The 16,387-nt window shown below is 32.8% G+C and overlaps 1 protein-coding gene across 1 annotated transcript; it reads left to right on the top strand.

Annotated features, from left to right (window-relative positions):
* Nucleotides 1–1,458: 1,458 nt before the first annotated feature.
* LOC117333432 (pre-mRNA-processing factor 19-like) lies at nucleotides 1,459–14,398 on the top strand. The gene is made up of 17 exons (XM_033892724.1): nucleotides 1,459–1,497; nucleotides 2,064–2,213; nucleotides 2,534–2,610; nucleotides 3,130–3,187; nucleotides 3,411–3,494; nucleotides 3,695–3,762; nucleotides 4,076–4,156; nucleotides 4,498–4,539; nucleotides 6,206–6,280; nucleotides 7,415–7,490; nucleotides 8,028–8,137; nucleotides 8,722–8,877; nucleotides 9,419–9,488; nucleotides 9,813–9,968; nucleotides 10,542–10,642; nucleotides 10,987–11,048; nucleotides 11,414–14,398. The coding sequence occupies exons 1-17, from the start codon at nucleotides 1,479–1,481 to the stop codon at nucleotides 11,556–11,558; spliced, it is 1,530 nt and encodes a 509-aa protein (XP_033748615.1). The 5' UTR covers nucleotides 1,459–1,478; the 3' UTR covers nucleotides 11,559–14,398.
* Nucleotides 14,399–16,387: the final 1,989 nt, after the last annotated feature.

Below are 16,387 nucleotides of genomic sequence, written 5' to 3'. Positions count from 1 at the left end.
CGAAAATCTGGTTGTGATAAGACGTTACAATTTCCATGGATACAGCTGTCCAGGGCTAATCTATACATGTAATATTGTGTGTATGTTTTTGTTTTTGTTTTTTTTTTGGTTGGGGTTTTTTTTTGGGGGGGGGGGGGGGGGGGGGGGGGGGGGGCGGTAGGGGCTGCATAATTTTATAGCTGCATGGTTCTGTATAATCATTTGAATTTCCACACACGATATCATAAAGCGCTCTCGCTAAATGCAGTATTATCAGATACAACTGTGTATCTTTGGATGGACAGAAAATCGCCGTAAATTTATCATTTGTGAAGCTTCATATATTTTTTTCTTTAAAACAAATCAGCGCCAAAACATTGATTCATAGCAATATTTCGATTTTAAAACAAATTTGAAAGTCCAAATCATTTATACAAGACAGTGAAGTGATGATGTTGGTTTGATCGATATGGTGATTTGTGGAGTGGAGATAACCAAAAGCCAAGGTTGGTATTGTTATCTGAGCTCCATAAATCACGATATTGATAAAAACAAAGAGCTGTAACTGTTTTATTACATTTCGGTATCAAGACCAGAGTATAGAATGATTAAGGTACATGTATATGATTGACACCGAGTTTCAAGTTACCGTACGTAACATCAATGTCCTTTTCGTTTTTTCGTATTTTCCGCTTTAATTTAAGCATATGCCATATAAGTATCCATATATACAATAGGATTGGACAGTAAGTTTTCAAACTTACATGATGTTTTCCATTTGAATCCAGATCCAAATTCCTTCATGAATCGTTTTTTTTTCTTTTTTCTTTAAGCAAAGGAATTTTACATGCCAATAATTTGTTCGACAAAATCATTTAAGTTTTTCTCAAATTATTTTGAAGATTTTTAACACCCTCACTAGACATAAATTGCTGTCGTCGATTAAGAGTCACTAATGTTATAGGTAATAAGTATTTCGGGAGATATTTGACATGAGACTTGTATAACATTTCCTGACTGCATGATGCGTACATGTATTTAGAAAAATTGGTGCATGTAACGACTGCACATGTACACTTACTCCATTAATAGTAGAAGTTTACACGACAGGAAACTTTTGACAGGCTGTCATGTAACAAATATCCACCAATGTAATCAGGTGGAATAAGACCTCATATACGTATAGGAGTAATCAGAGACGTGTATATATACGTCTCTTGAGTAATGTACACTATGATCAATGAGACATATATACATATATTACGTAGTTCTCATCATGATAATACAGATATACTTGTGCCTTGGAAAATTTATTTGAGCTAGTTCAAATTTCGTTCCTTTGATCAGAGACATATATAGATATATATCTGTATATATGTCTCTGCTTTGATCACTGCGGATAGTTTTTAATTTCTTTCTCTATAATCCGGAAAAATGATCCTCCGGGTTCGTATCCAATTTTACTTTGGATAATTTCAAAGTCACGTGACACAAGCAACATGGCGCTGTGCTGTGCAAGTAAGAATAATATATTTTTATTTAGATCTTTGTAATTCTTTTAAATACTGTATATCTTCAGTGCGGAATGCATGAAATATTGAGATATATTCTTTCTTCTTTCGTTATACTGTCGGACAACAAATAAGTCTTTTTAAAATAAGATAGTTGTGAACACATGGCACCGGCTTGCCGTTCGACAGTCCGACGTTGTGTTATATTTTTAAACAAAGTCACTCGCGCCCAGAAAGCTATTGTTTTCTTCTACTCTGTTAAAGATAAATAAACAGACTCTGAGCAGAAGAAATATCATTCCCTTGAGTATAGCTGTTACAAGTATATATATATGACATGAAAGCAGAGTAATGGGGGGGGGGGGGGGGGGGGGGTATAAATTTCCAGTATTGATTAAATTTCTTGGAATTCATTCTTTGCACACCAGTAATTGATAATAAATCGTAAATCGTAGTAAATTATCCAGCAGATATATTCAAAAGACATTGTTGATTGAGTAGAAAATCGTTTGATATGAAATGTATGGTCAGGTTCATTTTCATTGTTTCTTTTTCTTCACTTTTTTTTAATAGTCAGTAATGAGGTTCCAGAACAGCCGGTCATTTCTTCAGCCTCCGGCCACATCTACGAAAAGCGGCTGATAGAAAAATATATCAAAGAAAATGGAACAGATCCCATGAATGGCGAAAAACTGTCAACAGAAATGCTGATGGAAGTCAAAGGTAAAGTGTACCTGATGCATAAGACATATGTCCATGCTTTGAGCCTTACCCATTACATAAACTATTCTTCAAGTCCTTGACATTGGAATTCTAATTTGTAGTCAGACTGAGGCTGAAATGAACATAATTAAATTTCAGAAAAATATTCTTATTCTAAAATGGTGTCATATTTAGTATTTTGGTGCACAGCAATCTAATCAAATGAAAGAATTAGATAATAGTATAATCCATTTGAAGTTTGAGGAATCCAATTATTTATTAATATGACAAGACTTAATTTTCCTATAAAACTAATCCATTTGTTGTTTATTTTACTTCAGCATCGCCACTGGTGAAGCCAAGACCAGCATCAGCTACAAGTATTCCAGCAATTTTAAAATCTCTACAAGATGAATGGGTTAGTTTCAAATTATATTCTTTCTGAGGTAGAAATAATAATTATAATTTGGAGTTTTATATACAGTCATATCTCAACAGCATAGCCATCTCAAAGGGGTTCACAAGTGAACATCCATGGTTATTGGGCCTTTAGCGATGTCTTATCAACTCCCTGGGGAGCATATAGGAGGAGTTGCTATTTCGGTGCTCACAGCTGACACACAATATTTCCTGCACTGCCCTACCATCAAGAGTAAAATATCTTTTTCAATGATACAACACAGCGTCGGTGCCTGAACTTGAACTAGCGATCCTTCTGTGTCCTACCACTAGACCACTGTGCAATAAATCTAATTATTTAAGCTCTATCAAGTGGAAAGCATTTTGTCATTTTACTTATAACTGTTGGTAGCACAGATGACACTTCTGTGTAATTCGTGTAATATTAAGTTAACTGAAAAGTAATCTTGCTGAATGTTTTCTAAGATTTTCAGGGTTACGATACCAATAATGAACGTAAACACTTGTTACTTTGCAGGATGCAGTCATGTTACACAGTTTTACACTGAGACAACAGCTTCAGACAGCCAGACAGGGTAATTATTGAACTTAACCATAACATTTCACCTAGTTCTGTAGAGAGAAATGATTAACAAAAATATAAAGCAGCACATTCATTTTTCTCACTGAAATTATCAGCCACTTAGAGAAAGAAAAAAGAGGAAAGTTGTTAGCAATTGATTGTACCAGACTTGTATTGTTTTTCTTATTTTTAACTTATTTCACATGCCTTTTAACAATTGATTATTTTTCCTGTAGAATTGTCTCACGCCCTGTACCAGCACGATGCTGCCTGTCGTGTCATTGCCCGTCTCACTAAGGAAGTCTCTGCTGCCAGAGAAGGTATGATCACTACTTGAAATGAAGATAAGATTAACTGCACTAGTGAAAATGAAAATAATATTTTTGTTTCTCTTTCTCAGAATGTTATTACTTTATGAGTGTTAGAACAAAAGATTTATTACAGGAGTCTGTAAAACAAAATGAAAGTTGTGAAAAAGATTGTTTCAATATAATTCTAATGCTTCTTTTCTGCTGTTCAGCCTTGGCCACCCTCAAACCCCAGGCAGGCGTGGCTGCTCCAGGATACACTGCTCCTCCTCAACAACCGGTGAGTTAACTCTTTACATTTCAATAGAAATTACAATTTTTGCTTTCATGATAGAACTAAACTATCTGATGAAACTGACATTGTGAGTTCTTGCTTTTAATTGAAGGCAGTTTTTAGTTTAAACATATTTATTTAACCCCCCAAAAAGATGACAAGAAGATTGGCCACAAGTTATCAAACATTATCAATGCCCATTCCTCATTCAACAAATTGAGAAATTATTGACATTTTTAAAATTATATAATATGTATTTTAACAGTCGGTTAGTCATGAAAACCTATTTGTGTACATTTTGTTGGCTTTTTAATTGCAGGCATATGGAGCAGAAGCCAATCCAGAGGCTGCCCAACAGCCAATGGAGGAGGCCGGCATGAGTGATGAAGTCCTACAGAAGGTAGGTTTAATATCGATTGTGTATTAAAAACTATTTTTTCTTCGTAATGATTTTTTATGACATGTTTGAGAGAGATCTTTCTAAATTCAGTCAAATCAGTGTGATATTTAAAGTCAATTTTAAATGGGAGATATTACTTATTTACTTTGGTAGTTTTTATTAGATCTTTTTAATGTGGTAATAAAAGTATGTGGATATTATTATGATGTTAATATTAACTGTTAAAATTGAAGTAGAACATTTAATTTTATGAGGATTGCTATGCTTAAATATAAAATAAGAGTTTGTGACATATTAGAAATTAAAATGTGAAAATATTCCATCAAAATTATTTTTTTCAGCTCCAAGACAAAGCTACTCTTCTTACAGCAGAACGTAAAAAGGTAAATATTGGGACATTTCAATGATATGGCATTGTTAATCTTCTGTATTTGATAGGAATTAAGGCTACGCTAAGAAATTCATCTTGTCTGTTTCAAGTCATATTTACATTTTATTGTGCATACGGATATTACATCAAGCTCACATCTAGAAATGCTGATACTAAATACTGGGAAATCTTTTCATATTGAAACATTCATTCACAGACAAAATTTTTACACTTTTGCTTCATTTAGAATTTGTCGGGAGAATATGTAAGATGATTACAGTTAATGAACAATGAACATCTACCTTACGTTGCATTGTTCAATTTGACCTCTTCTTTCTTGGCATAAAAAAAGCTAAACAGCGGCAAAAGTTTCCTGATATAAGTATGACCAATTAAAAAGAAAAAAACAGTGGCATTTCCATATCTCTCTAGCTGTTCAGGTATATCCCTCATATTGTTACGTTAATGAAATATGTCCTAACACAAAAATCACTAATTTGTTTAAAGATGCATTTTAATCATTTTCCTAATGTACCATTTACCAAAATGTAAATACCTGAAACATTTAATCAGATGTTCCCCCAGTATATAATGTCAGAAATAAATAAATAGATATGCCCTCAGTATGTATCTAAAACATTTAATCAGATGAACCCTCGGTATATAATGTCAGAAATAAATAAATAGATATGCCCTCAGTATGTATCTAAAACATTTAATCAGATGAACCCTCGGTATATAATGTCAGAAATAAATAAATAGATATGCCCTCAGTATGTATCTAAAACATTTAATCAGATGAACCCTCGGTATATAATGTCAGAAATAAATAAATAGATATTCCCCCATTATATAATATCTGAAACATTTAATCAGATGTACCCCCATTATATCATATATCTGAAACATTTAATCAGATGTACCCCCATTATATCATATATCTGAAACATTTAATCAGATGTACCCTTGGTATATAATGTCAGAAATAAATAAATAGATATTCCCTCAGTATGTATCTAAAACATTTAATCAGATGAACCCTCGGTATATAATGTCAGAAATAAATAAATAGATATTCCCTCAGTATGTATCTAAAACATTTAATCAGATGTACCCTTGGTATATAATGTCAGAAATAAATAAATAGATATTCCCCCAGTATATATCTGAAACATTTACTCAGATGTATCCCCATTATATCATATATCTGAAACATTTAATCAGATGTACCCTTGGTATATAATGTCAGAAATAAATAAATAGATATTCCCTCAGTATGTATCTAAAACATTTAATCAGATGAACCCTCGGTATATAATGTCAGAAATAAATAAATAGATATTCCCCCATTATATAATATCTGAAACATTTAATCAGATGTACCCCCATTATATCATATATCTGAAACATTTAATCAGATGTACCCTTGGTATATAATGTTGGAAATAAATAAATAGATATTCCCCCAGTATATAGTATCTGAAATAATCAAATGTTTACACACTTTTGTTTATGATTTTCATATACTATGAGTCTGTTTTACAGAGTAACCTACATTTGTTCTTCATTCTTAAACCTTAAAAATACTTAGAGGAGAACATCCCAGATCTTTCTTGATGGAACTCTGGGATGATTGATTTATTTTGTTGAATTCCTGATTCATTTCTTTCCAATTATAGAGAGGCAAGACTGTCCCTGAAGGTTTGGCCATTGTTGAAGACATTAAGACTTACAGACAGTTGGCTTCTCACACGGTAAGTAAACAACCATTTGTGACCATGTTTCTGCTCCCTAGAGTGTGCTTGTAAGTAACCCTTCCAGAAGATAATTTCAACTGAGAAAAAGTTTGCTCCAGATTAGGAAAAGATATTCATGTTTTCCAAAACATTGAACAATAAAATTATGAACGATTAGTTTTTATTGTACAAATTGTACTCTGTATTGTGTGTTGTCCATTGTTCTTGTATTCTGTGTATTGTCCATTGCTGTCTGTATTATGTGTGTCACCCATTGTTATCTGTATTGTGTGTCACCCATTGTTGTCTGTATTATGTGTGTCACCCATTGTTGTCTGTATTATGTGTCACCCATTGTTGTCTGTATTATGTGTGTCACCCATTGTTGTCTGTATTATGTGTCACCCATGGTTGTCTGTATTATGTGTGTCACCCATTGTTGTCTGTATTATGTGTCACCCATTGTTGTCTGTATTATGTGTGTCACCCATTGTTGTCTGTATTATGTGTGTCACCCATTGTTGTCTGTATTATGTGTGTCACCCATTGTTGTCTGTATTATGTGTGTCACCCATTGTTGTCTGTATTATGTGTGTCACCCATTGTTGTCTGTATTATGTGTGTCACCCATTGTTGTCTGTATTATGTGTGTCACCCATTGTTGTCTGTATTATGTGTGTCACCCATTGTTGTCTGTATTATGTGTGTTACCCATTGTTGTCTGTATTATGTGTGTCACCCATTGTTGTCTGTATTATGTGTCACCCATTGTTGTCTGTATTATGTGTCACCCATTGTTGTCTGTATTATGTGTCACCCATTGTTGTCTGTATTATGTGTGTCACCCATTGTTGTCTGTATTATGTGTGTTACCCATTGTTGTCTGTATTATGTGTGTCACCCATTGTTGTCTGTATTATGTGTGTTGTTGGCCATTGTTCCTTTTATTCTGTTGTCTGCCCATCCATTTACTGTCCAGTTATTTGCTACATGGGTACTTAAGGAATGGAAGGAGGAAATCACTAACACAGACCTCCACTGGTTTAGGTGTGGGGTTATGATATATAGAGTAACATTTTGACATGGAGTAATATATTTATTATGCAGGTAATCTCGCAAATCTTTACATGTTTGCTCATACTTTTTCCCCAGGGATTACACAGTGCCAGTGTGCCTGGAATTTTATCTCTTGATGTGTGTCTGAAGGATACTTCTAAGATTGTTACCGGTAAGTCGGTGGAATTGAAATTTGTTGATTGTATGAAAGATGTCCCAATATTTGGCCAATAACAAAGATTTTGTTTGGCGTTTTATGAGATTTAAATGTAGAATGTTAAAGAATGCTTAGAATTAGTTGCTTTAATATTGATTTATTCAGAAAGTTGAATATTTTTATGTAGATATTTATACATGTACTAGTGGAAGAAGTGATACAAAATTTAGTTTAAACAATATTTTATTCATTAATCAAAATAATCAATACATATACAAATATTTTTTTATGGGATGGGAAAACAAGCTTAGAGCTTATATTAATTCCTTTCTCATATATGCTACAAAATTTGATAGTGTGATTGTGTCAGTTCTGTACTGTGTACATGTATGGCAGTCACTGTTGATAGTCTTCCTGTAGTTTCCTTACCAAAGATCTCATCATCTTGTGTATCGATCATATTTTACAATATATAGTATACCATATAGTTCATATATACAAAACATATGTAGCTGATTAGAAATGTGTATGTTTTCAATATTGTGTATGTAGGTGGAAATGACAAAAATGCTGTGGTATTTAACAAGGACACAGAACAGGTCATGGCCATTCTCAAAGGTCATTCAAAGAAGGTCACTAGCGTCATTTATCACCCAGAAGAGGTAAGCCAGTCTATTGACACTTAAAATTTAGTATTAGTACATAATACATCAGAGATATTCCATTGTATTAGCTCCATGCCTTGAAATGTAATTAATATATTGTATGGGCTTGTAGAAATATTTGGTAATTACAAACTTAAGGGAATATATGATGGGGCAGTAGAATTTTTCAGTAGCCATCTGTAGGCTATTAATGTGAATATTTACATACTTATAGAATCAATTTAAAAATGTGATTTTTCATTCAGTGTAAATGTAGCAGGTTATTATAGAAATATGATACATTATTTTAAAAAAAGTGTGGAAGTCAGGTTTTCTTAATATTTCAATGCTCAAAAAACGTTTAAATCTTCAGTTTTGATTTTGATGGAACTTTCACACAATCAATTGATTTTAATATTAAAGATATAGCAAGCATTAGAAAAGAAAGATCCAATATTATACATTTTTTCCACCAAAGAATAGGCTGAAATACTCTGTTTGCTTTGATATTTGGAGATGGCATGACAGCACTAATTGGTACCATAGACTTTAGGTATGATGGATATTCTCAGATGTTACAATGCAATTTGCTGTATGTGTAGGAGTTGGTGTTCACTGCTTCGCCTGATTGTACCATTCGTGTGTGGGGTGTCCAGACTGCACAGTGTGCCCAGATCATTCGTGCCCACGACGCCCCTGTCACAGGCATCAGTCTCCACGCTACTGGTGACTACCTTCTCAGCTCATCTACAGACATGGTAGGTAAAGCATACACACCACACATTTTAAATGCTATGCTAATGATGAAGATTCTGAACTACAGGCATGTTCTTCAATGTTCAACCTATAGTATATTACATTCCTATGACTAGGGTAAACCAAATGAATTTATAGGTTGTGAGTTTGTCTTCACCACAGATTACTTCTCTTTGTACCACAACACTTTTACAGCTTTAAACATATGTCATAGATATATAATAGATTAACTTGATTCCTTTTAATTGTCAAACTCAATGCTTAAGTTTCATATCTACAATATCAGTTGTTTCTATGTACCTTCATAAGATTGCTGTCTCTGCAAATTTCTTTTAATGGGTATGAATGTAAAATGTTTGTTAAGGCTGTCTTTGTGATAAAAAGCTAGATGTTTCCTTTCCTTTTACATTGTTTGCTTTGTTAATTTGACTGTGATATTTAGAACATGTGACAGTGAGCAATAGGTACTATCTTATGTTGGACCTTATTTCAAAAACCAAGCTATCCAGGCACTGAAGTAATTTTGTATTTTTCATGTTTCAGCACTGGGCATTTTCAGATCTTCGTGTTGGCAGAGTTCTGACTAAAGTCAATGATCCATCTTCTCAACATGGTAAAATATTTAGGACCACCATTATCAGCCTGTTTATCACCGGCCTCATACAGAGGCAACATATGACAATGTACACCCAAGAATAATAGAACTAAGGAAATCTACAAATATTACAGTATATATACAGATATGTAAGACAGAATTGTAGGAATTGGTTTCCTTGTAATTTACTGATGTTTCAAGATTATATTGTGGTAAAGTTTAGAGCAATAGCGATATACATCTATTTGAATCCCACAAAAATTTTGATAGAATACTTGATGTACCAGTTAGTTTGATAAAGTAAATGCAGTTTAGATAGTCTTAATGTCTTTTTCACTGTAGCCCTGACCTGCGCACAGTTTCATCCTGATGGTTTGATCTTTGGTACTGGCACAGAAGACTCAATGATCAAGATCTGGGATCTGAAGGAGAGGGCTAATGTGGCCAACTTCCCTGGTCACCAGGGCCCCATTACTAGTATTGCTTTCTCTGAAAATGGTAAGTCCTCAAATACGTTCATAAATCAAAAATATCCCTTCTGACCACCAAAACCAGAAATGTTTAAGAATATACCAGTGTACTCTCCAAAGAACTAGAGTAACTGTCATGCTTTGTGTAAATTCAAAGTTTAATTTTTAATTTCCTTCCATGACTTGGCCGTTGTCAATGAAGGCCTTTTAGTGTCTGCTCTTGACATTACTGTGAACTCAATATCTGTCTGCTCATCACTTTACTGGTTAACTCAATATCTGTCTGCTCATCACTTTACTTGTTAACTCAATATCTGTCTGCTCATCACTTTACTTGTTAACTCAATATCTGTCTGCTCATCACTTTACTTGTTAACTCAATATCTGTCTGCTCATCACTTTACTGGTAAACTCAATATTTGTCTGCTCTTCATTGGCAATCTCAATAAGATAGATTTAAAAAAGCATTAGGGTTTTTTCATTGATAAGGAATCATTCTGGTTTTGTACTCAGCTACTGTCGCACTTAAAATTGAGGTCAGTTGTCAGGAGTGTGTGAACATAATTCCTTTACTCTTCTTACATCATTGTTTTCTCTTTAGGTTACTACTTGGCTACATCTGCAGAAGATTCGGTTGTCAAACTTTGGGATTTGAGAAAATTGAAGAACTTCAAGACCTTACAACTAAGCGACAAATATGATGTGAGTATAAAAATTAATTGCAAGACAATTCCTCATATGACTAATCAATAGGCCGGATTATTCTTGATTGACAGAATGTTACCTAGCCGATTGAAATCTACCAAGTATTTTGGGAGGTTTTCTAATTGAACTGAGAAGAAAATTAATATTTGGCTCTGGTTAGGTATGTGGATGATCAAAGGAGAAATTGGTTACAATGTTCATCTGTATATATGTTGATCTGACAGAGGAAGTCTTGTAAAAGATGGTAATCTGACCACCAGAAATTGTTCCCCTCTCCCCAAGTTTTATTTTTCAAAGTAATTTTTCTTTAAACTGTTAAGCATTTTTTTTTTTTTTTAAAGGTGAGGTCGCTGTCCTTTGACCAGAGTGGTACCTACCTTGCTGTTGCGGGTACTGATGTCAGGTATACCTATTTTCATTTCAGTAATTTTCCAAATACATGTACTGTAAAACATCAAAATATTCCTATAAATAATTCAATCATGTAATTTCAGTTAACATGAATTTGTAAAAATAGAGAATCCATAAATGAAATAATTATATCAGTGTGATTATATCTAGCAGCAGATACTACACTTTCTGAAAAAGCAAACTGAGGATGGAAATAATTGAAATTTAAAGAGTAGAAATTTTTGAGATCAGTTTACTTCGTTTTACTGTTAGATCAATATGATTAGGCTGTTTATTGGTTTCTGTTGTTAAACCCATTAATTACGTGCAATTTTACAATAAATAAACACTATGTTTCATTTACGATTTGTTTTACAGAGTTTACCTGTGCAAACAGTGGCAAGATCTGGTGGTGTTCAATGACCACACTGCAACAGCAACCGGTGTTCGATTCGGTCACAACGGGACCTTCTTGGCATCAGCCAGTATGGATCGTTCTCTCAAGTTCTTTGGTATACCATGAAAGAATCACCATGACATGGATAACCGTGTAAATATTGGGGAGACAAGACTGGAGCTTGGTGGTGACTCTGTACATACTGTACCGAGGGGTAGACCCTACCGTGGATACATTGAGAATTAAAAGGATGGTGGCAGGGCCTATAGATTCAAAGCAAAGACTGACATAACAAACAGAGTTTTATAAATATTTTTGCTTTAATACAGACTTGATTGGAAAATATATTTCTGATTGTTTTTCAGATATTGACATCTGCCATTTTAAAATGTATATTGATCATTGGTATGCGATATGTTTTGTCAAGAATATTAGCATCAGAAACATTGGATTTCAATATGGCTGTCATGTAACTTATTTCTCGGTCAGATATAAAACATCAAGTAAATATCTTAAAATGAAGAAGCATTTTCAGATATTACTAGTATTACAGGATGTTAGTTTACAATCATGCTTTGGAAAAAATTGGTCTCTCTTCCATAAATATTTTTATCCTGTAGAGTTCTTCTGTCAGACACAGTTCATAGTGTTTGCCAATATTTTTTATAAAGAAATGAAACAGCTGTCATGTATATAACTTAAAAGAGATGTGAAAAGTCAAATTCAACTCCATTGTTGAAATAAAGATACCATTTCTAATTCTTAATTATGTGAAAAAGAAATAAGTTAAAAGTGGGGATTCAGTTTTTATCATAGCATATCTTGTTTTATAAACATGTTTATATGATGTTAACAGATTGTCAGAACTTTTATGTTGTAGCATCTGAATTACTAATTGATTTGATAGCAATGACCTTTGTTGTAGTAAGATAAAGCATTAAATCAACATGCCAATAAATGCATCTTGTAAAGAACTTGACAGGCCTAACAATTTTGAAGAACAAATATGTTTCTGAAGTATTTTTTTCTCACAAGCACAAAAACACTCTGAAAGATCTATTTAAGAGAAATAGTACTTAAAAAATATTACATTATCATAATGTTATCAAGCAATCTTTTAAAAGATCTTACAAGTCAAATTTCATGAATGTACTATCATACAAAGAGGAATAAATTCTAACGGCAAAAAGTGAGCATGGCTCATCACAAGAATTCTAAAAATGAATTTTGTATTCATGTCAAAACTTGATTTTTTATTGGTTATATTTATATGTAAATTTACTGTTTATCAGTTATATTTTATTTGAAGCGTTTAAATTCAATGCCTAATAGTTAACCTCACATGGTGTATTGGAAATTATGATATCCAAAAGTGTAAAATTTGAAAGGTGTGCAATAAGGATTTAACAAGTGTCTAAGGTTATTGTGGCTGCCTATTAAAATCCAAGCCAGAGTGATACAACTGGTATACTGCCTTACCCAGGTGTAGATTTAACAGGTATGTTGTATATGGTTAAATTGATTTTTAGGCCGAGGGAGGTTTTCTTTTATAATATTGGCAGAGGCAGTCATTATACAAGTTAATATTTTCTACAAGACAGAAAAATAACAATTTGTATACTAGAATATATTCATTCGGCTAGTGTTGACAACCTGATTAAAATACACATCATTTAAATACACTGCATTATGAAGAAACAATGCGGTATGCAATGATGATCTGTATTTTGATCAAATTATTTTTTTGGGCTAAATTCCCAGTTTGAACACAATCAATGAATTGAAAAGTAAACCATATTGAATTATATGGCTGCAGGTAGTTTATTAACATCCTTTAGACAAAGTCATTTGAATGAAAATAGAAAAACTAAATGTGAAATTAATTTGAATATTTCATTCTCTTAGAGCTAAATATGGCAGTGTATATTAACAAGAGGTGCCATGTGTTTGTAAGTGTTGATGTGTTCTTTGACCTCTGTACATCCCAATGTTAAGTTGGAACATGTACCAATTCATGATATAGTACTTGCTAAATCTCGCATTGTGGTATGTTAACAGTGATAGAGGAATACACACTTTGAAATTGTAGATAAACATGTGTGTCAGTGTATTTGTTCATGTCCTGTCCTTTTGATCATCTAAGATTTCTATTTTCTGGAGACACTCATACAGAACCATTTTTAGATTCACAAACTTCATAAAGTATGTAATGGTATAGATAATGTTCTTAATATGTGTTTCAAAGAAAATGTAAAAAGCTCATTCTTTTCATCCACATTTTCATAGGTTTTATAATTCATTGACTGGAGAACTTTTGTGTTCTTAAATCCTTTCTCATGCTACAGTTTCAAGTTACATACTAGAACCATCTTTCCTGTAACTCACTGAATTCTGGCAATGTTTTGAGTTGAGTAAGGCTTCACATTGAAATGGAAATATGGGATAAATAAAACACCACTTTAATGGTAAAGGGTGCTATTTCACAGCAGATATAAGTCGCAGGTAAAAGATTCCCTCTTCAGAGACAAGTTTTTATAAAAGCAAAGTATAATGTATTTTGTTTCTCCTTTTTTTCATTCCAAATATCTGTAAAAGTTTTCCAAAGAGGTGATTTATTTGTAGGCCTCAGTAGAAGAGGAGGTAACAACATTTCATAATTCCTGGGTATTTATAATGGAAATGATACAGTCAACCCATGATGGCACCCTTTAATATGGTAAAAGCAATTTCTTCAATTAGGGATTGAACAGAATGTGAGCTTCAGCATGAACAATTTTATGGCCCTGAAAAAAAGTTGTTTGCAGATCATAAATATGTATTGGTCTGAATGGAGATAATTAAGACTTTAACTTTTACATTTAAACAATCATTTGTTCCCATTTTCATGTCATTTATATGTAAACATCTTCAAATATGTGAACTTGATTATGCTTCAGAAACCAATAAATTTGTACTCCATGAACAAACTTTGTTTCTTTAGCATGTTGGTAAATCTGGAAGAGGTCATTTCAAACACCAATGAAAACTAGTGCACCATATAGCAAGTAATTTATGGGAGGCACAAATTTGATTTTATATAGCGACTGGTTTTGAAACTCTTAAACATGAGCCGCTAAGTATTAACGTCATTAAAGGTAAACTTGCTAAAATGTTTACCCCTATACATTTAGATGTTCTTTCCTGGACAGTACCAAATCGAGTATGTCTACTGTAATAAATCACCAAGGGTGTATTTGGGCAACAGCAAGAACACTTCTTGGATGTCCTCGAACATGGGAACAATAATGTTCTCATCGCCCTAACATCGCGAACAGGTACAGGACATGTTCTAGGAACAAGAATCTCACAGCAAGAACAGGAAGAACAAAGAGGGTAGTGCTGTGTCAGCAACGTAAACTGCCAAATATCTGTATGTCAGTCATATTGTATTCAATAAACATTTTCAGTTTGAGATATTGCTATACTGTTATAATAAATTATATATCGTTCCGCAAAGATTAATTGATAATAATTGGAAAATGACATAGATAGTCATTGATTTTTACACTGTCCAGTTATGTTTTGTGGATGCCATGTTTGTGTTCCTGTCACATTCCTGGTGATAGGGCGAAAATTACTAGAACATGTTCTTCACTAATCCCGAATCAACAAGAACGTGTCGGCTAGACACACCCAAGCAGTAACATTGGGTACACGTACCAATCACACGAGGAACAAATACTCATTAATGAAGATAACGTACCAAAATACTTATCACTAAAATAAAAATACCTTGTTTAAGGAATGCTAACATTTTAGGAAGGCTGATAGCTAAAATGTAACGCATTAAAATTTAATTCTTGAATTTTGACTTTTAAAATTTTAAACTGCCTAAAATAACCCACCATACAGTATAAAGATAAAAGGTATATGATAATAAGAAACAAATTGTGAAGTTTAAAATAATTTAATCGTCATAAATTAAAAAAACAAAACAAAGACTTGTGGCAACAACATATTATCAATAAATACACTGTAAATGATAAATAAATACAATGAATTTGATCTACTGGATTCACTAAAGAATCGCTATTGAGCTAAGTCAAATGTTCAATTTGTGCTATAATATAAATGATATATAAAGTGAGAAAGAAAGAAAAAGAATTGCACAGAAGTGGATGTATCGCCTGTGCAGAAAGTTGGGTGATTAGTAACCTTGACATTTGACCTTCTTACCTGAAAAGCAATTCGAAGCAAGCACTTGTGAAAAGGATGATATGCATGCTTTTTTGCAGTTGACACAAAAAGTGCATCTTTTAATTTGTATTGGATAGATGTAAATTTGTATTACCAAGGTAAGTCCAAAGTACAGAATGTGCAACCTTTTAATTTTGGATAGATGCAGATTTTGTCGCGTAGATTTTGATGCACATTTCCTTAAATATGATTATTTTTGCACACTCCAACTACAGCACATGATATGTATTTAACAAATATGAAAAATTACGCATTGGCACAACTATGATGCTACTTGCTGTAATTAAAATACAAAAAAATTGTGCAAAAACTAAAAAGAAATGCTTTTCTGTTACTAATAGTATTTTTATTTCTTGGCTATATGTGGTTTATAATTAGACTGATTGTGTGCTCCTGATGATGTAATGACCACTGCCATGACAATGGTTTTTATTTAAGCATTTATGTCATTTTTTTTTAGTTTCATATTTGAATATGAAAAAATTTATGTTTTCAAAAAGTTTGCAAACAATTTTTTTTTTCATACCCCTATCAGACTAAAAAATAATTGACATCAATGCTTATAATAAATTTTTGAAATTTATTTTCAAAATTAAAACATGTTTTATGTACAAATTAATTGATCTTATAAGGGATTCTTTTTCACAAATCATTACGCAACGCGAATGGCCATATTGTGATGTCACATTTTTCGCTGCATTTGCAAATTTTTTTCATGA

The sequence above is a fragment of the Pecten maximus genome, chromosome 8 (assembly GCF_902652985.1).
Source record: "Pecten maximus chromosome 8, xPecMax1.1, whole genome shotgun sequence".
Classification (NCBI taxonomy): Eukaryota; Metazoa; Mollusca; class Bivalvia; order Pectinida; family Pectinidae; genus Pecten; species Pecten maximus.
The sequence above is the reverse complement of the archived record's forward strand: the minus strand, read 5'-3'. Positions and strand labels throughout refer to the sequence as shown.

What these genes read in the sequence shown, in the direction of transcription:
- LOC117333432 (XM_033892724.1), top strand. An exon ending in GACAGTTGGCTTCTCACACG is followed by an intron (nt 6,281 to 7,414) that starts GTAAGTAAACAA and finishes CTTTTTCCCCAG; the next exon opens with GGATTACACAGTGCCAGTGT. An exon ending in TATTGCTTTCTCTGAAAATG is followed by an intron (nt 9,969 to 10,541) that starts GTAAGTCCTCAA and finishes TTTTCTCTTTAG; the next exon opens with GTTACTACTTGGCTACATCT.